The 26757-nt window shown below is 38.0% G+C and overlaps 1 protein-coding gene across 1 annotated transcript in view; it reads left to right on the forward strand.

The window, feature by feature from the left end:
* The first annotated feature begins 9365 nt into the window (after positions 1 to 9365).
* The window catches only part of LRRC72 (leucine rich repeat containing 72), a 40172-nt gene continuing 22780 nt past the window's right edge, over positions 9366 to 26757 (forward strand). Inside the window, exons 1-3 of the mRNA XM_057733713.1 lie at positions 9366 to 9526; positions 14781 to 14854; positions 19337 to 19406. Of these exons, the coding sequence (XP_057589696.1) occupies positions 9434 to 9526; positions 14781 to 14854; positions 19337 to 19406 (237 nt within the window). The 5' untranslated portion in view covers positions 9366 to 9433. The remainder of the gene's footprint in view (positions 9527 to 14780; positions 14855 to 19336; positions 19407 to 26757) is intronic.

A 26757-nucleotide genomic window follows, 5' to 3' on the forward strand; every position in this document is an offset into this window, starting at 1 on the left:
GGTGTCTCTTCCCTCTGCTTCTCTCCTTCCTTTCCCTCTCAGCTGTATCTGTTTCTTTTCCCTCATTTCTCCTCCTTACCCTGTCTCCTCTCCTACTCTCTGCACCTTCTCTTCTGTCCCCTTTTTCTCCCCTTTCTTTCTCTCCTCCTTTTTGTTCTATTCTCTCACTCTTGTTGCTTTATCCCCTCACCTGTTTTTTTTTTAAGCTCTTTATTGGAATATAATTGCTTTATACTCTTGTGCCAGCTTTTGAGATACACCAAAGTGAATCAGCTGTATTTATACATATATCCCTATATCCCCTCCCTCCCGTGATTCCCTCCCGCCCTGCCTATCCTGGCCCTCTAAGTCATCACCCATCATCGAGTTTATCTCTCTATATTTTGCAGCAACTGCCTACTAGCTCTCTGTTTTACAGTTGGTAGTGTATATATGTCTATGCTACTCTCTCACTTCGTCCCAGCTTCCCCTTCCCCCCCTCCCAACCCTGTGTCCTCAAGTTCGTTCTCTACATCTGCATCTTTATTCTTGCCCTGTCACTGGGTTCATCAGTACCATTTTTTTAGATTCCATATATATGAGTTAGCATATGGTATTTGTTTTTCTCTTTCTGGCTTACTTTGCTCTGTATGACAGTCTCTATGTCTATCCACCTCATTACATATAGTTCAATTTCATTCCTTTTTATGGCTGAGTAATATTCCATTGTATATATGTGCCACATCTTCTTTATCCATTCATCTGTTGATGGGCATTTAGGTTGCTTCCATGTCCTGGCTATTGTAAATAGTGCTGCAATGAACATTATGGTACCTGTTTCTTTTTGGATTATGGTTTTCTCTGGGTATATGCCCAGTAGCCCTCACCTGCTTTTAATAGTCCATGCCTGCAAGAGCCACCCACAGCCATCACCTATACAAGTGGTAGGAACCTAGTAGCCTTCAGCTTGACTTCTGCTTCTTACTGCTTTAGCCAGATTTCTAGGTAAAGGATGAAGAATTGGCAGAGCCTAAATTAGCTGTTAATCTACCTTTCCCATCCAAATTTATGGAAAATTGCCAAGCTTCATGGAAAGTATACCCTAATTGTGAAAAAAATTTTTTTCTTTGCTATAATCTAAATTGAATTCATGAAACAAAAATTACTTTCTGAAACTTTAGATGCATTTGCAATACAAACCCTCTCAATGCCTTTGTACTTTTTATGAAAAAGATTTCTTCTGAACTACTTTTTGATACATAGTGTCTCTAATTAAAATGATTATTGAACTTTTCTCTCCTATTTGCTTTGTGTGAAAAGGTGGTAATGAAAGCATCATTAGGAGAAACCTAGCAGCTGAAAAAAGGCCATAAAGAGCACACAGTTAATATGGTCAATAATATGGGATTATGTACAAAGGTAATTGAAACACTTCAGGCTCTAAGCAAATAATAGTAATAGTTTTAACGATCTACTTGAATGTCGGCCAATACCAAGTAGAACCAACTACAATTAAACTATGTTAAAAGCTGTGGGTACACATGGGATTTGCTTCCTGACACCCGTTTCTTGGAAAGTGTCTTGTTCACATCCTCCAGTTCCCGGCAGTGTGTGTGGTTTATGGTAGGGACCCAGTCAATTTCAGTGCCTGACTGAATGAATGAATACATAAATGAAGGATGTCACGTTATCTAAAGTAGCTTCCTCATGCAGTGAAAATACACTTTATTTTTGTATTTTTCTTTTTTAAAATAAATTTATTTATTTTTGGCTGTGTTGGGTCTTCGTTGCTGTGTGCGGGCTTTCCCTAGTTGCAGTGAGGGGGGGCTACTCTTCGTTGTGGTGCATGGGTTTCTCATTGCAGTAGCTTCTCTTGTTGCAGAGCACAGGCTCTAGGCACGCAGGCTTGGTAGTTGTGGCTCACAGGCTCTAGAGCACAGGCTTGGTTGCTCCATGGCATATGGGATCTTCCCAGACCAGGGATAGAACCCATGTCCCCTGCATTGGCAGGCTGATTCTTAACCACTGCCCCACCAGGGAAGCCCCCTGAAAATGCACTTTAAATGGCTTGATGGCCCAGGTGTGGCCACATATGGTAACTCAGGCTTCCTGGAGGTTGTTTAGGAGTCTCTCTCTGCCACTATAGTATATAGATAAGAGCAACAAAGAATCTGTCTCCAAGAATACCGGATGCCACTGCTAACACTGATCTTCTACAAAAATAATCCAGGCCAAAAAGAAAAATGACTTCCAAGATGAGTCCTTGTTCGGAAATTTTTAAATTTTGAGAGTGTGAAGAAGAAAATCCGAGCAGTTTCAGATGCTTGAGTTAGAAAGAGTCTCAGAGAAACCTATATGTTAATAGAGCTCCAAAGGAACACCTCCGATTTGACAAAATAGTAGTGCTTTACACTATCCCATTGTGGTTTTTTTTTTAAATATATAGCACATGTGAAAAAGTTCTCATGTAAGAATATGAGAGAAATATTTATTGACTTGGTAATAGTGTTCATTCTGGCAAATGGCTTTTTTTAATAGTCAATACTCAATTTAGATTAAGTTGTAGTTTAATAAAAATCCTCTTAAAGTTATCCTCCAACTAAATTATTGTCTTTTATAATAAAAGAGTTAAATTTATTTTTACATTTAACATGTGGTTGCATGCAGATAACATTCCAAGAGTAAATCTTTCCAGATTTAAATATTAATCTGGAAATTGTCAGATAGAAATTTTGTCGTTTTTACTGTATATGGTATCAAGAATTATTTTGATAAAGACTGAGTTTGATCAAAGAAATGTATATTTTTGGTCTTCTGAGTATTTTAAATCTCTATTTATATGTAATATGCGTATTATATGTAATACATAATAATATACATATGTATGTATAATTATCCATTCCTGCATGGCAAATTACCTCAAAACTTTACAGCTTAAGCAATAAACATTTATTATCTCCATTTCTGAGTGTCACAAATCTGGGTGTGCCTCCACTAGGTGACTCTGACCAAGTGTCCCCCGAGGCTGCAGGGCTAAGGTCATCTCAATGCTCCACTGGGGGGATCTACTTCCAAGCTGGCTCACATGACCATTGCAGGCTTCAGGTCCTCTCCAGCTGTTGGCCAGAGACATCAATACCTTGCCAAATGGGCCTCCCTATAGGTCAGCTCACGACACGGCAGCTGGCTTACCTCAGAGGGGGCCAGAGAACAAGAGAGAAGGTGCCCCAGACAGAAGCCACAGTCTTTAAGTAAGCTGCTCTCAGAAGTGATAGCCCATCCTTTGGCCATATTCTATTCATCAGAAGTGAGTCCAAAGTCCAGCCCACATGCAAGGGGAGAAGATTAATTACACAGGATGTAAAAACCAGTAGGGATCACTGGGGACATCGTAGAGTTTGCCTGCTGTGTGTGTGTGCGCGCGCGTGTGTGTGTATATATGTATATGAATATATACACGCATACATGTATGCTCACACATGTACTGACATGTGTATGCACACATATATACACACCTGTATACATACCCACACGTTTATAGAGAGAGAGAATTTATGCTTGAAATGCCTGATTCTTACATCACGTGTGTGATAAAATGCGGCATTCTTAACAGCACTAACAAGACGTCTCAGCTTAAGATGAACTTCTATTAATAACTTATCAAGTCTAAACTGAGTAAAGTGAGGGAAAGGCTAGTAACTTCAATGACATCACACAATGAAGTCCTATAATGGAAATTAGTGTTTGTGACTCGTATGACTTTTCCACCCAGTACCACCTCTAATTGCAGGCAAAGGAGCTTCTGCCCTAGGCTCCATGATTTAGAGGCTCCTGCTCAGGTCTTCCACTGGATGCATTCCCCACCACTCCCACCCACTCCACTGCGGGACAAGTGGATGAATCCACCTGGAGTTCTTGCTCTCTCACCTTTTTCAGACTCTATACCTAGGACCCTGATGGACATGTGAATCCCTAGGCACAAGGGATAGTCAAAGGGTAGCTATGTGTGGAGATGGACAGAGCTTAGACATGGAGTTCTTGGGAGAAGATGTGAAATCACATTGAAGCAAGCTCAGGTTTGGCATTGAAAATTATATTATTTGGTTACGCTGGGGTCCTGTCTAGAGGTTTCTAGCTTTCCCAGACAGGATAGTGTGTTTCTAAACCTGAACCATTTCCCGTTCCTATACAAGGAGGTATTTAGAGGATTATGTATGAATTTTGAGAGAAAACAGGTATGTAAGGATGAAATGGAAATGGCTACTTTCCTGAGAATTTAAGAAATATTACATACGGGCAATATTGCTTCAAAACCCAACAACTAAACATGCCATGGGGTTGAGGAGAGACCCCATTAGCTCAGAACCCACCACCATTCTGATAACTCAAAAAATGCAACACTTAGAGCATCAGGTGATAGCATCCTGGGCATGGACCCTGGAGATCAATGAAGGGGTATTTTTGGAGATAGAGCGATGAGGTTTATTTAAGCAGTCTAAAAGGTAACAGGCATTAGCCAGGGAGAAGAGAGCAAAGGAAGACAGCTTAGCAGGATGCTATAAGATGACTTGAGAAATATCTGGAAAATTCTTTACAGTCACTGACATTTGCATATTAAAAATTAAGCAATTAATATGAAACAGTAATTCACAGAAAAAATACAAATGACCAATAAGCATTTGAAAAGACACAACTTCACAAAATAAATACAAATGAAAACACTGAGATAAAAATTTTCCCAGATTAGATTGGCAAAATTCAACAAGACTGATATCATCCTACAAAAAACAGGGACACATGTATGATTCATTAATATCATCAAGGAATTTCAGCTAATGGAATACTAACCCAGGAGCACAAAGACATTCAATACAGCATGGTTTATCATAGCAAAAAACTGGACAACATAAATGTCCATCAATAGAGTAATGAGTAAATAAACCATAAAATACATTACAGTAGAACATGATGCAGCAATTTAATTCAGTAGCTGACTTTAAAAGATGAAGGATCATGAGATGATAAGGAGAAATATAAAAGCTGAAAAATACATTACATGGATGCATTCCATTAAAAAAAAAACAAAAACGAAAAAACAAAAACCTGCATAAGCAGAAGAAAAAGTTAGCCAGCTACATTTTCACAGATACTGGCAGAAAATATGAGACTTTTGGGTTAGAGACTAAGGACAGTTTATTACCCAGAGCAGCAGCATAGCCAGATTGTCAATATTTGCACCAATTCCCTGAGCCACAATTCCTAGTCCAGGTGATGTGGCCACATAGAGTGGGTTCTGTTATAGGAGAGGAAACCTGAGCTTAAGGAACCTGAGTCTTTTATATTGGGTAGTAAGCCTGTCTGACCTTATTTTTATTATAAAGGAGGGAGATATGATCTTTATTATGCTGCACAGTAACAAACAAACAAAACACCTACCCTTTGCTCTGGATGTAGACACTGTCTCTGTCTTCCAAGACTGTTCACTCTACAGATATCCTTTACAATGCTTTGCAGTGTGGTCCTGAACAAAGGCAATCAGTGCCTGTTCTCATAAGATGTGCAGTAACATGAAAGACTCATGTAGAATTCCATGAATTCTCAACATTCTATTGTAATTTTCATTTTGGAAACAAACAAACAAAACTCTGTAGCTGTCAATTAAAATGGTATTTTATTTTACCTAAAGGTATAACAGTGAAAATGTTGATGCTCTGCTCATTATATATCATAAAAAGATATATCTTTTTGTATATATGACTATGATTTGATTGTAACTGATATATGACTCATTCTATGCTCATTCTACACAGTAGAAATGGTGATAATGATTATTTCATTTAATAAATTTTTTTACTCACTTAGAGAAGTAACATTTGGACTGGAATTATTCAAGACAAAATTCGGAAGAAGAGAATTTGTTTCTAATTATGTAGGTTTAATGATAGCCATTACATGCATAATTTTTTCTTACACATTTTTTTTTACTAGGAAATTGTTCTTGAGAAATAATTACATGTCAACATCTCAATAAGGATCTTTTACTTTGTGAACAATACATATTACCTGTCTGGGAGAGCGTCATTAAATAATGGATGTTTTGAACTAAACTTCCAACTTCTTCATTTTACTGTTGAAGAAACTGAGGCCCAAAGCCACTAAGTGACTTGAAGATGGCCAACAACTAGTTAATGTCAGAGCTGAGACTACATTCCACATGCCCTGACTTGGACCACAAGGTTCTTTTTTCTTACACAAATCCACATACATGATATGATAGAGTTTTCAAACTGGGGTATGCACATGCCTGCAGGCAATGGCAGCACGCCAGGGAGGCAAAGCCACAGGATAAACGCAGGGCGTCTTGCTTCAATGTAAATATTACTCAAAGATTTGAGAGGGGTTAGGGGGAGCCACTTTATTTTTATATTAAAACAAGATTGATTATAAAGGAGAATGTACATTTTAGACAAATTTTTAAAATTTCCGGCTGGATTCCTCAGGCTATAATCCCACCAAATGGAGGCAAAAGTTCTCTCTGCTTAGCCTGCTTAGGGTTACTTCTTTGGTAGATCACCAATGTGAGGACATCTAGGAAGAACCTTTTATCCAAGAAGTGCTTTCACTAACCCCCATCTTTCCCATTCCATTTTAAATTTGCATTATTTTAGTCCCTGCCATCAGTTAAATTGTAAATTTTTCTTGAAGAGGGAACACAGGAAGCCCTTATAATAAATGAGTTTCTGAGTTTGTTTCCTAAGAACAGAGCTGTTCTTTTTTTTTTTTTTTTTTTTTTATTTATTTATTTTTTTAAATTTATTTTTTATTATTTTTTGGGGGGTACACCAAGTTCAATCATCTGTTTTTATACACATATCCCCATATTCCCTCCCTTCCTTGACTCCCCCCACCTCGAGTCCCCCCCACCCTCCCCGCCCCAGTCCTCTAAGGCATCTTCCATCCTCGAGTTGGACTCCCTTTGTTATACAACAACTTCCCACTGACTATTTTACAGTTGGTAGTGTATATATGTCTGTGCTACTCTCTCGCTTGGTCTCAGTTTCCCCTTCACCCCCCGCCCCCTCCCATACCTCGAGTTCTCCAGTCCATTCTCTGTATCTGCTTCCCTGTTCTTGTCACTGAGTTCATCAGTACCATTTTTAGATTCCGTATATGTGAGTTAGCATACAATATTTGTCCTTCTCTTTCTGACTTACTTCACTCTGTATGACAGATTGTAGTTCTATCCATCTCATTACATATAGCTCCATCTCATCCCTTTTTATAGCTGAGTAATATTCCATTGTGTATATATGCCACATCTTCTTTATCCATTCATTTGTCGATGGGCATTTAGGTTGCTTCCATGTCCTGGCTATTGTAAAGAGTGCTGCAATAAACATTATGGTACAAGTTTCTTTTGGGATTATGGTTTTCTTTGGGTATATGCCCAGGAGTGGGATTACTGGATCATATGGTAGTTCTATGTGTAGTTTTTTAAGGAACCTCCAAATTGTTTTCCATAGTGGCTGTACCAACTTACATTCCCACCAACAGTGCAGGAGAGTTCCCTTTTCTCCACACCCTCTCCAACATTTGTTGTTTCCAGACTTTGTGATGATGGCCATTCTGATTGGTGTGAGGTGATACCTCATTGTGGCTTTGACTTGCATTTCTCTGATGATTAGTGATGTTGAGCATCTTTTCATGTGTGTGTTGGCCATCTGTATGTCTTCTTTGGAGAAATGTCTATTTAGGTCTTCTGCCCATTTGTGGATTGTGTTATTTGCTTTTTTGATATGAAGCTGCAGGAGCTGCTTGTATATTTTGGAGGTTAATCCTTTGTCCGTTGTTTCATAGGCAATTATTTTTTCCCATTCTGAGGGTTGCCTTTTAGTCGTTTATGGTTTCTTTTGCTGTGCAAAAGCTTTTAAGTTTCATGAGATCCCATTTGTTTATTCTTGATTTTATTTCCATGATTCTAGGAGGTGGGTCAGAAAGGATCTTGCTTTGATGGATGTCATAGAGTGTTCTGCCTATGTTTTCCTCTAGGAGTTTTATAGTTGTTCTTTTTGAAATCTATTTTCCTCGTTTTAATCGGTATAAGGTAAAAAGATTTTAAAAATTAATCAAGAATAAAATCTTTAAATGTGATTTTAGTAGAAATTAACTGGTTAGTAGTTTACTTCTGTCAGATGGGCTCTGAAAGTATTTTACATATGGTTCTAAAACTCACATTTGTGTAATGTACAAAATTGACCAAGTAGTATGCATTTCCACTTTTCCATGTGGCATATTCATAAGTGATATCAAAATGGTGTAACACATTAACAGCAAAAGCGGGAGACAAGAGGCTAGTAAATTATTTTATACCTTTTCTCAGTGGACCATTCCTCTTATGTGATTTTTACTTCTGGGATAAAAACTTTTTAAACAATAGTTCTCAGATGATTACTTTCTCCATGATAACTAGGAGGACTTTTACCCACCCACCTACCCCAACAGGCTCAAATACTTTTTAGAAGTACTAAAACTAGCGTGTGCTTAATTTCTTCACTGATACTTTTTAAAATATTCTATTCCAATAGCAGCATTTTTTAATGCAAGTAGCTTGACCCATTTGAAAAAATTACATTTAATTCCTAGATTTCAAGTTCAAATTTGGAGCCAAGAAACGAATCCATTCAACTGAATCTACATTTATTAAATGCAGTGTGTTAGGTCCTGGCAAAAAAAACAGCAATGGCACAGACAGAATCCTGCCTCCAAAGTTTCCCAAGCTAGAGGAGAACCAAACTCATAAAGAAGATCATGAGATAGTCTAAAGTCTTCAAGATTGGAAGAGATTGGCCAAATGGTGGCTCAACTTAGCAAAATAAATCAGTGCAATATTTTTAGAAATTTAGCAAAATAAATCTTAATGCAATGTTTTTAGAAATTCAAAATTAATGCCAAACATACATGATGAACAAAATGTCAAGGATCAGCAGTATCGATTTTTTTTTTCCTTTTGCCTTAAGCTCCACTAGGACTCTGCCAGGCACTGCTTCACCCCTACTCTCCAGTGGGGCCAGTGGTTTCCAGACCCGTCTCATTTTCAGAAACCTAAATGTTCTGCTATTTGGATCTCAATAACATTATTATTACTCGCTGAGCAGGGCGGGGGCCCTCTGACACACTCGTGGTCTCTGGCATACGTGATCGCCGTCTCTCCGGCACCCACGGCACGCAGCACCCCGCGGAGGGGAAACACGGTTGTATCTGAGGTACGACGCGGTGGGTGCAGCAGGGCCACACGTGCAGACGTCACAGAAGTCAGGATTTGGCTTCAAATCTTCCCTACTTTGGATTGGCTTTTAGTCGACGAGGTTACGGTAACTGTTGGTAACCGTCAGAACAATCGGCCGCAGGCCAGGCGGGGTTGGTCACAGGTGCTGCTGAGTCCCCCGGTGTCTTGATGACTCGGGACCCCAACCATCTGCCCCGGGGCTTCCGACACACGGCGAGCCTAGCGAAGGCGGCAGATGCCGCGCTGGACATCAGCCGTAGAGTAAGCATCTCCCCTTCCCCAGACCGCGGAGCATTTCGGGGGCGGGGCGGGGGCTGGGGAGGGAGGCTGCCAGATGCACTCTTGGGGTCCAGAGCAGAGGGATGGAGCAATGGCAGACCCCAGCCAAACCCTCACTGGGTCTAGATGCCTGTCATCTCCCGGGTGGGGTTTGGGGAGTGCCCCTGATCCACACTAACTGATTTATAGTGACCTTTTCCCACTTAATATCTCCTGCATATATAATTATGGCAGTTTAGAGATTAGGTAATAAGGTCATAAATTTGGAGTCTTGACTCTCCAACACACACATATATAATTTAAAACACTGAAATGTTTCCCTAAAGTGCAGATCAACACACTGGGGAGGAAAAGTTCTTTGACAATACAAGCAGAGTTGAGGGCAGTTAAGGTAATGGCTAAAAAAAATACTTGAGTGGAAAAAAAATGTCAGAATTGTGTTGTGCCACTTAGGACCTAGCAAGGTGTTCTTGAGCTCTCACATTTGCCTAGGAGTGCTAGGGCTGTAATGATTAATTAGGCTAAAAGTTCTCTGATGAACTGATAACTGTACACTAAATCCTAAATTGTGGTGCATGTGTATTACATGCAAATATACGAATTTATCTATCATTACAGTATGTAAATCTTCAAAGTGAGGATGTTTTCCTCTATAGATTTTAATACAGTCTTCATGCTTCTAGGAGTTAATAATCCCACAATTTTCAGACATTTTGTTCTGTTTTACCCAAATCCCCAGCCACCCGCAGTGGAAGAAGCTGCTTTTATTCTTTCTATTCTAGAAATGTCTACATCCAAGTTCTGTGTTGTGTTGTTTTTATTTTCCTGGTCTGTCAATCATTTACTTTGAAAGCTAACATCGCCTCCTCATCAGGTTACTGAAATTGCTCCCCAAATTGAATATCTTTTCTGAGTGGTATCATCTACCACACTACGCAACACTGCAGATTCAAATTCTATGTTCTTGAAATCCGCTCTCTCAGCTTCCACTGTCTTTTTGATTCTCATCCTAACTTTATAACAATCCCTCATCTTCTTCCTTATCCAGCTTGGTTCTCTCCTTCTCTTTCTAAATGTAGACACTCACGATAATCTTATCTGGATCTCACTCTCTCCTCTGTGCCGGCCAACTGGCCAGGCTGTACATACTAACCCTGATATCTCTGGTGAGATCCGCTCTCCTACTTGAAGCTTTCTGGTGGACACCTCGACCTGTATGTTCCACCAGTGCCTCCATTTCAGCATTTCTCAACTGCGTGCGTCTTCCCTCCCGGTCACCTTTCTCAGCATCATGTCATCACATTATGATCATCACCTGTGACGTCCCTGCCTCCAGTTACTTGCCAGTGCCCAACAATTCTCTCTGTACATCACATGCCACATCTGTTCATTGCTCATTCCCACTTGCTACTGTCCTGGGGCAGGCTCATCAGCTCTTGACTTGATTTTCCAGAGGCAACCTTGCTTCCTGTCTGCAGTTCTGTCTGCACCCCAGGGCATCATGCATGGTGCTGCTAGAGTCATCTTCCTGAGATTTTGCTTTGTCACATCTGTTTAAAAATCCTATAACACTTCTCTATTGCCCCAGAAGTGAGTCCAGTGATGAATTACCCAATAGTTATTAAGCGCATTCTTTCACCGCCCAAGAAAACAAGGACACCAAAAAAGAAGGAGAAAAAACGATTTTAAAGTAATTTGATATTGGATATTGCTTAAAAGCATTGATATAGTTGTCATGGGAAAAATCAGAACTTTTATTGGACTTCCTTACACAGATTGTACTATGCATTTAGTATATATATTTCAAGTATATATATATATATCTCATATAAAATTAAATTAAATTTAAATTACAGATTACATGTAATAAGTGATTTTAAGTTAGAGCTCTTAGGACCTATAAAGCTTTTGTTTGAGCAGTAGGTGCATACTTCTGAGCCTAAATTTCAAAGTTAGCACAAATAATATGACCCCAATCCACCTTTTTAAAATTGTTTCCTCACAGTTGCCTTCCCTGCGCCTTTCCCTGCAGCCAAAGGCTGAACAACCCTAATGCCTGACACGTTCTTCCAGTGCTTTTTCTCCTTTGTGTACTTACCCCTGTGTCTAAAATGCCCATCCATCAATATCTGTGTCTAATTTCTGCTCACCGTTTCAGACCCAGCCCAACTGTCAGTGCTGCCCTCAAATCCTCTCAGAGTTCCCAGGGTTGACAGTATTTTCTTCCTCCTCTGAATTCACCAGAGCATATTTTCCTTTTCTCTTAGCCCTTAATATTTGCAGCCTTTTGCAACATTGCGTATACTTCCTTCTCTTACTAAAAGTTTACTCACAGAGAATAGGCACCTTACCTGATTAATTGCTAAATTTACTAGCTAGTCATAGACTAAACTAGTCCCAGCCTGAACCAGGTAATTTGTGGTTCAATAAATGGCTGAATGATCTGTTTGGACCTACTACTTTAGAAACGTTCATATGAAAGAATGCTGTTGTGTGCAGTTGTTGTGTGACAAATAGTATGGCACTTCCTCAAAAAATTAAACATACAATTAGCATGTGATCCAGCAATTCCACTTCCGAGGATATACTCAAATGAAGCATAAGAGGGACTCAGATATTTGTATACCCATGTTCATAGCAGCATTATTTACAAAAGCCAAAAAGTGGAAGCAACCCAAGCGTCCATGGATAGTTAAATGGAAAAACAAAAATGTGGTATATACATACAATGGAGTATTATTCAGCCTTAAAAAGGAAGGAAATCCTGACACACACTATAATATAGGTGATTCTCTGAGACATTATGCTAAGTGAAATAAGCCAGTCACAAAAAGACAAACACTGCATGATTCCCTTTATATGAGAAATCAAATTTATAGAGACCAAAAGTAGAAGGGTGGGTGTCAGGAACAGGGGAGAGGGGGAAAGAAATGAAGAGTTAGTGTGTGATGGGTACAGAGTTTCATTTGAGGAAGATGAAAAACTTCTGAAAATGGATGGTGCTGAAGTCTGCGCAGCAATGTGAATGCACTTAATGCCACAAAACTGTAGCGTTAAAACAGTAAATTCTATATTATGTATATTTTACCACAATTTCAAAAAATAGTCCAGGGAAAGAATTCTTGTGCTACTTTAGATGAAAGGAATATGCCGTTAGTGAAGTTGTTTGGGAACTGGAACTGCTCCACCATGGATTCACTGAAACTTGAAACTTCTTGGCATAGGTTTGAGTTCTTTGGCATTTTGACACTGTCTTGTTACCAGATTCATATGAAGTTTTTGGTTGGAAGGAAATATGCCATGATAAAGAGCTGTGTAAATAAATAATTAATTACACCAGTGATTCACATATTATGACGATAGTTTCAATTTCCCTTTTCATCTTTTTATTTTCAAAATTTGATTTAAATCCTAAAATATTCATTCCATAGCTAAAATGTTCAAAATGTGTATTAATTTCTGGTTACTAAGTGAATATGTGTTTATCACAAAATATTCAAACATAACTGAAAAGTGGATTGCTTAATAAGTGACAGTCCCTCATGATCTCAAGTGTTAACAGTTTGGTGTGGGTGTGTTTTGTGTGCATATAAATGTCATTGGTAACAAAAATATTGTTACACTTATAGATATTATACTGCCAATGGCATTTTTACTTAAAAATATATTTATAGGTCTAGATATCCATCTTTCTATATTTTTGAGCTACTGAACAGTGTCCTGTTGTGAAGTTACATCTTAATTTAACCCATATTCCAATTAATGGGGCATATTTTACAACTACAGACAATGTATGTATGAGATGAGCAATGATATTCATGTTTTGCATGTGTGTGTATGTACTGGTGTATTTCTGAATGCTAGATGTGAAATTGTGGGATTAAGTTAAAAGCAAGTTTGTAATTTTAATAGATAGCTGCAAGATTTTAATTCTACTTTGACCAGGCTTTAATACTCCAAACACTTCGGCGAAATTGAGATTGACTGCATATAGCAGAAGTTGATGGTTTAGATGTTTAATTAAAATACCCAGATGTGGATGCCAAAGCCTATTCAGTGGGTTTTTCTAAGCCTCAGATTCAGCCCACTTATCATGGTCACAAAAATACCATGATGGAAGTGCCTATATCTGAGCCAATAAATTCTCCGAGCCCCAAGATTCAGTTTATGTAACAGGTCACAAAGGAAGTTTGGGATATAACTTAGCAGCTGCTCTCCATCCCTGCGATATCTGTCTTCCTCGCTTCTTTAGATATTTGTTCATCCCACTAAATCTAACTCTTCTTAATGTCCTTTACTAAATAACAAAACCATTGTCAAAACTTCATAAATCACTCACTGACATTACAACCTCACCACCCACAACAAATCCCAGCTGAAATTTGGTGATTGTTTTGCCTCTGATAATTACAACGTTTGTCAGATTCCAGAAGTGCAGTGATTATACTTTCCACTTTTGTTGTGTCTTGTTAGCTCCTTCACTGACAAATTATAGATGGGCTTTAATTTTTCCATACCATCTTAGGCCATGTGGCCTATAAATGTTATTTTGTAATTTAGTAAAGGACCTTAAGAAGTCGAAGCAAAGCAGTTACATAGCTGTTGTTGGATATGTATTTTCCAAAAATAAAAAAAACCTATGGGGAATAAAAATTGCTTCTTCACCAGAATTTTCCATGGTGCAAGTATGTTAGTAACTCTTGAAACATGAAGACCCTGTTGCTTTGCAGAGAGAAGAAGGTGACATTTATTCACGCATTCATTTGACATTTATTGAGAACTTACAGGGTGCCAAGCCCCTGTATGATAGCGGGCATTACACCCTACTCCCTCCACCTCCAGCCGTGATACTGAGAGCCTTCTGTAAATATGGACAGCCGAACGAATATCAGTCCTTCAGCTTCAAGGAACATTTACAGAGATTTAAAGACCAAATCGCTCGTCCTCCTGGAGAGTCGAAAACTTGGTTTTGGTGTATATGAACACGTACATATTTTTTTCTCTTGATTAAAATTTATTTACACATCTGTGCCCAGGATTAAGGATAATGAAATTCAACCACAAAAATGATTAAATAATGTATAATTGTAGTGTTGGAATTTATCAGTTTAGAGTAGTTGCCTCCATATACACCTTTCTTTTGATCTTCCTGTAGACATTATTGTTACTGACTGCAAATGTCTCAGTATTTTTGCTCAGTGGAATGTGGCTTGACAGATTAATTATATGTTATCAGGCAGTTGAAGATCAACTCAAGATATGTGGCCACAAGAGGGATGCTGATGTCTTTGAGCTGTTTCTTTCTCAAAAGTAAGTGTACTTTATGTAAGAAATAGAGGAACATCATGTTATGTTTCATAGATTCAAATGTTCTCTTCCATTGTTTTCCCCTTCTGTGGACAGGCAAGTAGCACACACTTGTTGGCGTCCACTGTCTCTATTGGAGAGGCAGGATCCTGAAATGGATAAAAACAAAGATTATGGAGTCAGGCTGAGTTTGAATCCCAGTTCTGTCTCTTCCAGCTGGGTGATCTTGGGCGTGTCATAAGCCTCTCTGTTACGGTTTTCAGGTTTGGCCAATAAAAATGTAGAACATCCAGTTACATGTGAATTTCAGATAAACAAATGAATATAATTTTTTTTTCAGTATAAGTATGTCCCACACTACATTGGGACATTTGTTGTTTCTCTGAAATTCACATGTAACTGTGTGTCCTGTATTTTATCTGGCAAACCTACTGCCTGCATATAACACTACTACCTGCTTCACAGTGTTGTTGTGAAGGTTAGGTGAGTTAGTAGAAAGTAGGGAAGGGTCTGGTACACAGAAAGCACTCAATCAACATTAGTACAGTTAATGTTACTACTATTATTAGAGAATAATGACTTATTATACCACTATACTATAATAATAATCTCTATTATACTATAATCCCTAGCTAACAACCTTGGTACTAATTTTACTGGTAAGTATGAAACTTCTCCCTTATATAACAGCTTCCTTTCATTCCACTCCAACTCCCCAAGGTGGCAGACAGCAAAGTGAGTTCTTCTACGGAGCAGTCACAGTGCCTGAGATAGAACCCAGGTGGAAGAGGAAGTATGGGTTGGGTTGCATGCTGTCAGCCTAGGTTTTACTAGCCAACAAGGGCCACTTGTGTAGTCATGGTTAGCATTTTCATAACAATGACGGTATTCGTATTCCTACTCTTCTTTCCCCTCCTTCACACCTTTTGATCTCTGTGAATTCCATGTATTAGTTTTAAATAGACAACATATTTCTACATGTACATAATATTCAGAACTTAGCTACTTTTTAAAAAAAAGTCCTACTTTATCAATAAAGTTAATCACTTTATCTCTGTTGATTTGAGGAAATACTTTATTAATAAACATATTTATTTTGTTATATATTAATATGTTTTAGTTTATTAGTGCTGTGAATAATATTTATCTTTGTAATGGCCCTGAATCTCTTCATAGTAAGGGAATAAATAGCTGACAAATTTGAGATTTTTAAAAATATATTGTTTAGAATGGAACAACTATGGTAGGTAATTCTGACAAACTTAAGGTCATGCTTTGAACCTTTTTATAGATCAGTTCATTTTATAATACCAATAAATATTTTTTGCCTTCAAAAGATTGCATCTCTAAGTCTTGCATGATTTTAACAGCTGTACACTATTGATCACTAGGATAAGTAGATAATAAGAAAAGCTTTAAAAACTAGAAAAAATAGAAATATTGATCTTCTGACAGTGGTAATTAGTGGTCTTATCAATTAAAGGATAAAACATTTTGTATCCTAAGAATACTAAGTTATCATTTAATCCATCTGGGTACAAAAAATGTTTCAGTCCAGATGCCAATAAACTAGGTTATTTGCCTAAGTCTTTGTTGCCTTTGGAAAATTGATAAGAGAGCATCTTATCAATGTTTCCTTGAGAAATCATGGAGCACATATACTATAACAACAGAGCTGACATATTATTGTCAGCACGAGTCATTGCCATCATCAGTAGTAGAATTTCCTATCAGTGTCTTCCATTGGCCTCACCTTAAAATGTAACAGCCCCTTATTGATTTAGGACACGTTTATATGCAGAATAAACCCTTCTGACATGAGTTAAAGTCCCCTGAAAAGTGAGCCACTTTATTACATTATCTAATAGCAGAAAGTTCAGCACTAGTACTACTAGTACAAGGAAATTAATGACAGTGATTTGACACAGTTGATATTTTAATCCATTAATGTATTAAAATAACTTTTTTGGGAATCCTTGGAGAAATACTTTAAGTGGGGCTTGAGTTTCTCTGCTATCATGTAATGATTGCTTTATTTTTCATAGGAAATAAGGAAGCTAACATACTATCATTGCTGTCCAATGCAATAGTTTAACTGTGTCCAGGTTCAATGCTCCATCCCAGAAATTAGCTACACATCTACAGTGAAAGAGGAGAATGCATTATGTGTGTAAATCTATTACTAGTTTTGAAGGAGCCTAGAACATTTTGTGGTGCCAGGGAAGTGCTTGAAGACTAATGGTGCATGTCAAAAGGACAAGGTGGTCTGCTTGAAAAGTCTTCTGTTTGGAATAATTCGAGAATTAAAAAAAAGTGAGAAAAGATTAAGAAAAAACTCTTCAAATCTGAGAAGGGTGGAGATGAGAAGGAATGAGAGAAAGAAAGGGGAGGGGCATATTTTTTCTACAGAATACCAGCTAATAAATGTAAAAAGAATGAGAACATTAGAAAAAATACCATTTCATAATCCCAAATCTGCTGATTCAGGTAAAGGTTATTAATCAAAGCCAAAGCCATCAAATAAATAGTTATTGGGGACCACTCATCTGTCCTCTGCAGATTGGCGGTTACCAGAGGGGAGAGGGGTTTGGGGGTGGGGTATGAAATAGGTGTATGGGATCAAGAGGTACAAACGTCCAGTTGTAACATATATAAGTCTTGGGGATGTAATGTACAGGAATAATATTGTATTTTCTTTGTATGGATTCAGTAGCTGGATTTCCTCTGGTGATCATTTTGCAGTATATACAATGTCAAATCACTCAGAGTTTTGCCCCAGATATTACTTTTAAATGATAAAGTTTGTACTTTCACAATAGAGAGAACTTGCAGATACAGCCTTAACCGAATGACTGAACTTAGCTTCACCAAGAGTGGGACAAAGTGGCATCACTGTGCCTCCCTTTGATGTGATGCAATAATTACCACCTTTGTAATTGAAAAATTATCTACCTTGAATTTAATCAGACAAATCAAGAATGTGAGACATTTTATCAGACAACTATTCTGGACTCTTCAGAAAGTAAGTGTTAAAGGCAATAAAGAAGAGAAGGTGACTATTTTAAATTTAGGAAGACTAAGGGGTTATACCAACTGAAAATGCAATGCATGAATCTTGATGGGATTCTGGGTTTAAACAAACAAAAAACCTATAAAAGAAATGTAGGGGCAACAGGAACAATTTGAATATGAATAGTAGATGTATTAGATGACATTGTTGAATTCCATTTCCATTTTCTTAGGTATGATAATGGTATGGTGGCTCTGCAGGAGAGTGTCCTTATTTGAGGGATACGTGTGCTGAAGTGTTTACGCATCAGAGCCCTGCAATAATGTCTGCAACTTATTTTCAAATGACTCTCCGAGAAAATTATCAACAAACAAATAGATATATTGTATATATAGATAAGAGAGTGAGCATAAATGTGGCAAAATATTAAAAATTATGAAGGCACTCATTGTACTATTCCTTCAACTTGTTTTAGGTTTGGAGTTTTCCAATGTAAAAAGTTCATGAGAAGGGTTTCTTTTGTTTAGAAACGTTGTTTGCATGACTTAAAAAATATGTTCTCATAAACGTTAAAAAAAAGGTTAACTATATTTGTGAAAGAGGTTGCTACAAATGAGTTAATATATGTAATATTAACTAATAGTATTTTTAAAGTGTTTAGAAAAGTGCCTTGCACACAAAGTGTGCTCTGTAAGTGTTTAATAGAGACAAAAATGTGTATATACCTGGCCTGGGCTCACAATTTCTGTCCTGAGAAATAAAAGCGGTCAGAATATTCTAGCCCACAGCAGTCAAAGGGCCACCTACGTGCAGAGGCTGTGCCCTCTTTGCTGAGCGCTTCCCCTCCACACCCCACGTCTGCCCCTTCACTGAGTGAGCTGCATCAGCAACAAGACTCACGACCCCATGGACAGCTAGAGTCCTGCACAGGTCAAGAAGGATGGGTAATAATTTTGACCCCATATTGAATAAACAACAAAGGGAGAATAAAACACTTTACCCAGTCTCTGTCCCTCGGTGTCCTGCAATTTCCATGTCTTAAATCCAGTTTGGCCAAGATATGGTCAACCTCAAAGTAAGGACCCTGCAGGCACTGTTGAAGCAGGAGCCAGTGGTGTTTCCCACATTAAGTCCGATGTCTTCGGCACTTACTTCTGTTCCTCTGCTCTCTCCTCAGTGAACTCTTTTAAAATGAAGGTCCCAATAAATTCAGTCATAATGAGGTATACATTTCTACTAATGTGATAAAAATTCTCTCCTTTTAGTATGCGCTTTAACTGGCTGACAAAAATCTTAACCCAAGTGAATGAAGTTTTAAAGACGGAATTTAGGAAGTCAGCGCATATAAGTGTGCCAGTAATTTCGAAAGGACAGGGAGAGGCCTTTCCACTTCCCCCACAGTCATGCTACATAAGCCGCCTTACCCGTGAATGAATTAATCATTGCTAATGTTCACTTTTTGTTTTCCTTTCCAGGGAACTGACAGAGGTCATTGATCTTTCCGGGTTTAAAAAATTAAAATACTTATGGCTACATCATAACAAGGTAGTATGATATTTGACCTTAAATGGCTCTATAATTAAATTGCTCACTTAATCTCATGTTTTTAATAGAACTGATCATTAAAAGTATTAATATTTTATACTCCTAACTTTAATTTAGGTAAGACACTTTATATATATATATTATATTTTATACATATATATATATAACTGGCACACTGAATAGCACGATTTGTGAGATGTTATCAGGCTGGAACTTTACTTTTTTCTCCCATGTGCTTTCAGAACTGCTCAGTGGAAGCTATTGCTCCCCAGTTTCCTGGAAGAAAACTTGGGCAGTCTCATGACTCGTCTTACCTGTCTTATGTAGTTCAAAAGCTTACAGTCCATTCTGAGCCACAGTCACAGTCTCAGTTCAGAAATGAGAATGCGGAGGTGAATACGTTAGTTCATAAATGAGACACCCCTCTGCTCCCCTCTCTTATCCAGCTAGGGCTGTTGCACATGGCCACCTGCCTTCTGCATTAGCAAGGGGAGTGTGGTTGGTTGTTTTCCTTGCCTCTCACCTCCACCGCAGCCTTCTCCAGGGCTGGTATGGGATGGGGGTTGTGGAGGGAGAGGAAAGGCAAAGAGAAAACAAAGTTCTCCTTTGATTTGCACCCTCTAGTATTAACATGTTCAGAGTTTACTTTTTCCTCTTAATGGTTATTCAGAAGCTCCCCTGCTAGGTTTCTCCAGCTCTGATTCCTCTTCACTGGCCACTCCTGACCTCTCCTCACCTTGTATCCTAGTGGTACTTACAACTGAGCGTCTCCTGGCCTTGGCAAACGGTCCGCTTGGGGAGAATCCTTTGTAAAGTGCCCTAGATCAGCATGCCTCCAATGGTCCTGCATGTGTTTCCCAGAACTCACACACCTTTGTCCTGCTGTAAGAAGGATTGATTACCTCCCAGTTGCCACCCAAGCTCATCTAGCTTCTTCAGGAAGTGCCAGGCACTAGGCCAGCATGTCCCCAACTGCAGGGAATGCTCTTCAAGGTCACGGCGTGTGGCCCTTGAAGCTTTTCTTAGAGGATAGGGCTTAGTTGGCAGCGCCCTCCCACTGCCTGCTCTGAGTGGGGCCCTGAGTGGAGCGCCAAGCTCTCTTCAAGTCAAAGAGCAGAACTGAACCAAAATTCAAGCCAAAACAATCGTTGCAGTTAGCTAGTCCGTCATTCTCAACTTTCTAAAGTTCGACTTTCCAAAAGCTTGTGTTTTGTTCATTATAAATTGATGATCCAATCTCAGCATTTTAAATTTAAACTTTCAAACACCAGCTGATTAAAAAATAATAATTTGAGTTTTCAGCAGTAGTCGGCTTGTCAAGCAATAGTCCAGATTCACAGCATTGAATCTTTAAGCACCCATGTTTATGAAAGTATTTCAATATTACATTGTATTTTCAGTCTAGGTTTCTAACCAAGTGGAAAATGGAAAATGAAAGTTCTTCTAGCATTACGTGCAAGCGTAAGTTTCATAAGCTTGAAATAATTTCTAGGAGAGCAAACACAAATACCTTCAAGGCCCAGGCAGCTAACAACTGAAATGGAAAGTGCACACACTACTTAAGGGCATGCAAGTTCAAAACTCTTTTAAACACTCTGCCAAAAATTATCCTGGGTCACAGTGTGTGACCTCTGATTAGAAAAAGATGGAACTCATCAAGCACGGCAAAAAAGTGACTAATCTTTGTTTTTCACATGTGTTCCTTGCGGTGTTCAGTGATCAGTTTTGAAGGAAAGAATGTACAAATGTTGGCAATATGTCTAAAGGGAGAGATATAATTAGGGATTTTGTAATAGTTTTTGGCTTTCTTGTAGTGGATACCATCCCACCTTCAGCCAGTCATTGAATTTTCACACAATTGACTTATAGATACTTTATGTAGATAGGAAGGGATTGCAAACACTGTCAGCTATTGTACTTTCTTTTGTTTTTAAAGGGGATGGGTGGGGAAAGGGTGCAACAAAGGGCTAAATTCTCTTTTTGTGTTTGGTTATTTATTATTTTCCAAATAACCATCACTTAACTTTGTTCTTTAAAAATAGACTTATTTATTCCATATAATTCTGAAAGGATATCAAGTTTTAAGTGGTCATGAGATGAGTGAATAAGCTAATGTGAGTTTTTCTATTGATCAATAATTGACTGGTTGCTAAGTTGCCTGAGTATTAACATTCCATGAAAAGTTAAAGTCTTATTCAGGATCGAAAACTCTAATGGGCATATTAGCTATGATAGTACTTCATCAAAATTCATACGTAAAACTTTGATTATTTTCTTTAAAAATCTAGATTACACTAGGTGGACCACTAAGAAGTTACTATGCCAGTATAGAAGTGGTATGGAGAATCATGGTGAAAAACATCAACACTGATGAAGGAATACAAATATTTAGAATTGTAATGTTTTGTTTACAATGATCTAAACTTGTGACCAGCATTATTCTTACATTATATTAGGCTACCCTCTATTAGGAACAACCAAGGCACAAAATAGTAAAATAAAATGAACACATCTTTTCTGTTTATTCATTTACTCAATCAACAACTTTGTTGAGATGCATGTACTGACCATTATTGGTTGTCCATTCATTATCCATTCTATTCTTTTACCTATACAGCAGAATCTGGGTTTAGGGTTTGGTACATACTTCTTTTTATTCAGGTAGGTGGCCCCATTCTCAGTTCCAAGGGATGGAGCCTGAACTGTTTAAACCAATCAGGATAATCCCATCCTCCTTGTGAGTGGCTAGTCAATGAATGGGCTCATAACCCAATTGTGGTAATAGAGACATTGGAGGTAGCTACTGGGAGGCTTCTGGGAGAGTCTTCCTTTTTCCCAAAAGAGAGCACTAAAAGAGAGTTCCCCTGTTTCCTCTGGGTGTTTTCTTGCCTGCCTAGTTAGCCAGGAACCATCCTACCAACTTGTGGATGTATCAACACTTTGAGAAAAGCATGGCTCAGAGAATCATTGAGATATTCAGACTGAAGTTCTCACAACTTCTGGACTCCTTGATATGTGAGATAACAAATGTTCTAATTTATGTGCCAGTTTGAGTTGAGCTTAGAGGTTACTTGGAGCCCAAAGCATCCTATCTAATATGGTTTTCTCTGTACTTGCATTAGGCTACTGATGGAATATAACAATAAATGTGATGGTACCTGCTTTAGTGATAGAATTAGGAAAGGCAGAGGGTGTGACTGTACTCCTGGTGAGGGCATTGTGGTTGCAGACTGCCTGGAGTGGAATGAGAGAAAGCAGTGGTTTGCAGAGACAATGAATGAATGTAGTTTGGTATGTTCGGAGCCTAACATGCATGAAGGGTGCACACTTCTCCCCATTATTATGTAGTGGATGATAAAACTGGAGCTTCTAGTCCAACCCTGAACCAGCAAATTAAATAGGTACAAGTTGTTTCTAAGGACATGCAATGCCCCAGCTTTCCTAGGTTTGCTCTGGCTACTCTGCTTCCTTCACTATGCTCTACGAGGGATTGCGTTCTCCTTGTATTGCATAGATATTCATTAGTTCTGCAGCGCCTCTCTTTCTGGGTCATCTTTTTCTAATCTCCCTGGCTGATGTAATTAGTGGGAGGCAGCTGTTCTTAGGTGTGTATTAACTGAGGCCTTCTAAAGACTCTGCTTTGTCTCATCTTTTAGCGAGCCTGACTGAGGGAATTTCAGGTCACAGTTCATCTTTTCCAGCTTTCCTAATAAGCTGGGTCTGCTCAGGCGAGTAATCTAAGTGATTTGCATTTTATACTGCAGTTTCAAATGGTTTATATACATTTGATCTATTTGTGTTTTGGCGCCTTACCTCAAAATTTTTCTTTTACAGATGTTTAATAATGAGCTCATAATATTGATGTCACAACACCAGTATCCTTCTATTTCTGGAAGACCTAGCATTACTTTTGTATATTTCATTTGTCACAGGTTAGAGTAAGCATTTGATGAGAAATCTGTATATAATGCCTCACCAAGCAACTGTTCAAAATGGAATCTGAGTTTCCACCATGTAGCAAAAACTGAAGAGTTGACAACTTTTACAAACTAAATTTAAATAAAAATACCTCTTATGGTAAAGTCATTGTTTATAAACTTCTTCATCTAAAATGTAATCAAAATACTTATTTAAAATAACATTTTCCATACTAAAATAAGCAAAATCACTTCAGGAAAGATTGTGAGCTCATTCTTCTATGCTATGTAGATATGTTATTTTTTTCCTATCTCCCAGACATGCAGCACATATTGAGACTCTGGTAAAGAGCACATAGTTATATATTTTAGGAAGGACTATTGATGTACAAAATTAGCAAATCACAGTTTGAAAATGGAAATAATTATTGTTAATATACAGTTTCAAATATTTGTAAAGAACTCTTGAAAAGGCAGTACATTTTTTTTGACATGCTTTGCTTCATGAAATTTTAGTTGGTTCCTTCAGTGAGGTTTATTCATTTATACAAACAATACCTTGCTCCAAAAAACAATTTAGAGCAGCACAAACTCCATGGTAGGGCGTATGAGCTATTAAAGAATAAAACAAACTATTATGCACTTCATACAATTTTGGGCTCTTTCGTGTTTCTGTTACCTCAGGGTGATATTAATTACATCTCTTATGTCAACTTTGTTGAAAGAATTATATTTTGCCAAATATTTAACACCTTCTCAAAAAAGTAAATCAACATAAATAACCTAAATAAGACTTCATTGCATGGTTGTGAAATTCATATACATCATATATCTAATTATGATTTTAAATGATTTAACCAAGAAATGTAACCTATTTTGGGGAAAAAAAGCATATATAAGAATTTCAAGAACGTGGAATAAAGAGGGGAAAACTTGAGAATGAAAGTCTGTCTGTATTGTATATAAGTACAAATAATTAAAAATAAGTGTTATTTCTAAATACTTTTAAAGTATAGATTTTATTTCCAAATATTGTACGTATTTTAAACTAACATAGAAATGAATGCATTGTTTTCACTTATTGGACAGGAACACCACAAAAATGAACTTAGGAATCCTGAAAGTGTATTGAAATTTTTCTTTTTTTTCTCCTATATAATTCAGTGTATGTTATTAAAATTGTCCCCAACTTATACTTAGAGTTTTAAGTAAATTTAGAGAATATCGTGATTTCAATATTTAAACATGCAATAATATACCCTTTGAAATAGCACATAATTATAGAAATTTTCAGTACTTTATCATGTCTTTAATCTCCGGTCTAGGCGTCTTTGCCCCCAGGTTTTCAACCTTGCTCCTATTGACTTTTTGAACTGGATAATTCTTGCTTGTGAGGGCTGCCCTGTGCTTCTGGGGATGTTTAGCAGCATCCCTGGCCTCTACCCACTACATGCCAGATTTCTCTCCAGAGGTAACAACCCAAAATATTTCTAGACATTGTCAAATGCCCCCTGGGGGACAAAATCACGCCCCACTGGGAATCCTTCAAGACAGTAAACAAAGTGATCTGTGGAAACCTAAGTCAACACATGTCACTCCTCTGCTCAGAATCTCTAATGGTTACCTATTACTTTCAGCCAAGTTCTTACAGTACCTACAAGGCTCTGCACAAGCAGCCTGCCTGCTTACCTCTCAGCCCTCGTTACCTCTTCTCTCCCTAACTGATTCTGACCCAGCAGCACGAGGCACCCTGTTATCTCTGGACCTACACACTGGCTAGTCCCCAAGTGCTCCTCCTTCAGATATTCTAGTGGCCCACTCCCTCCCCTTCATCAAGAATTTGTTCAAATATTACCTCTTCTATGAGGTCTCGCCTGACCAACCCATTTAAAATATAACATCATCTCCCTACTGGCACCCCCAACCTCCGTGCTTTTTTTCCCCCATAGCACGTAACAACTGATTCCAAAATATACAATTTAATTATTGTAGTATTGTTTTTCTTTTTCCCTGCTAGGAAAAAAAGATGGGGATTTTTGTCTATTTTGTTCATAGCCATACCCCTAAACTTAGCACAGTGCTGGCACAGAGTAGCTGCTCAACAATATTTGTTGAATGGAAAAATGAGTGAATAAAAATCCTAATATTTCCTCATTAATATCAGATTTCCATTTTGTCAGGGAATCACAAATGACATGTAATTGATCATAATTTATAAGTTTGGGGAGGGTACCTTGATAATATTTTCCTTAATCTGATATGTTTTTGTTTATTCAAAAATATCAGTTTCTGGGTTTGTTTCTTTGTTTTTCTCAGTTTCAGTTTTTTTAACATCACAGCTAGGTCTGCCAAGTTGAACTTTTCTTTGCAGAGGTGCTAGTTAAGGTAAACAGAAATTCACTTAACAGAAGCTTGCTTTGGCAGTGTTAAGCAGGAAGGTAATATACCAGAATGATATTGGGTAAATATTAGGTAGCTTAGGAATCAAGTGTAGAAAATTCTTAGGATCAAAGGAGCCATGGTCAAAACCACATATACTGCTGACTTGCCATTCAGCAAGAGAAGTCCCAGCATGTGCTGCTGTTTTCCCTGTGACCATCCCTGCTGCCCCCATTCCCACTGCTATGGGGAACAAATGTTGCTGTCTCCTCTGCCACCACCAGATCTAACACTAAACTGGCTCCACTTCTTTGCATTACTAATTCTTGATTTGAAGTTCAGAGTGGGTGCATCAGATTGGTTTAGCCTAGTCATGTGTCCACATCTTACGTGCCAGGAAGTCTAGAAAAGCAAGTACCTTGCCTAATGGGGTGTGGGTTCAGATTCCCACCTAGGCTCATTAGATGAAGAATTCCTTGACTTGTGGGCAGGAGGATTCAGTGCTGTGCAGCTAAAAAATAACGACTAGTGTGTCGTATATTTCATTAAAGTTCAGAAAGATGAAAATCTAAAGAATAGCACCAATATCTACATAAAAATTCCTGGCAGAAGAAATATATCATAAGTGGACGCTGAACTGAGATCTCAGGTATAGTTATAATCCTGTCACTAATCAGCTGATAATATTTAGCAAATCACATAACTTACCTAGAGCTCTGTTTTCTCATATTTAATATAAGGGATATTTATTCTTCATAACTACTTTCAGGGTTGTCATGATGAAGAAATGAGATGGCATATGTGAAGTACTGAACAAAGAAACACACGCAGTAAACACAGAAGGAATACTAAGGACCTACTCTTTTTAAAAACTGTTTTTAACAGAGCTGTATGTCTGCCTATTATAATAGTTTAAGGAGTTAGCCAATTCTGTAAATTAGCAACATTTCCGCACACTCTGTCCTTATTTGTCAGTCCCCAGATGCAACAACTTTCAGTTCTTTAAATTAATCTATTGTTATTTAGCTGTATATCTCAAAGTCACATGCTGGTAT

This window comes from Hippopotamus amphibius, chromosome 4 (assembly GCF_030028045.1).
Source record: "Hippopotamus amphibius kiboko isolate mHipAmp2 chromosome 4, mHipAmp2.hap2, whole genome shotgun sequence".
NCBI lineage: Eukaryota > Metazoa > Chordata > Mammalia > Artiodactyla > Hippopotamidae > Hippopotamus > Hippopotamus amphibius.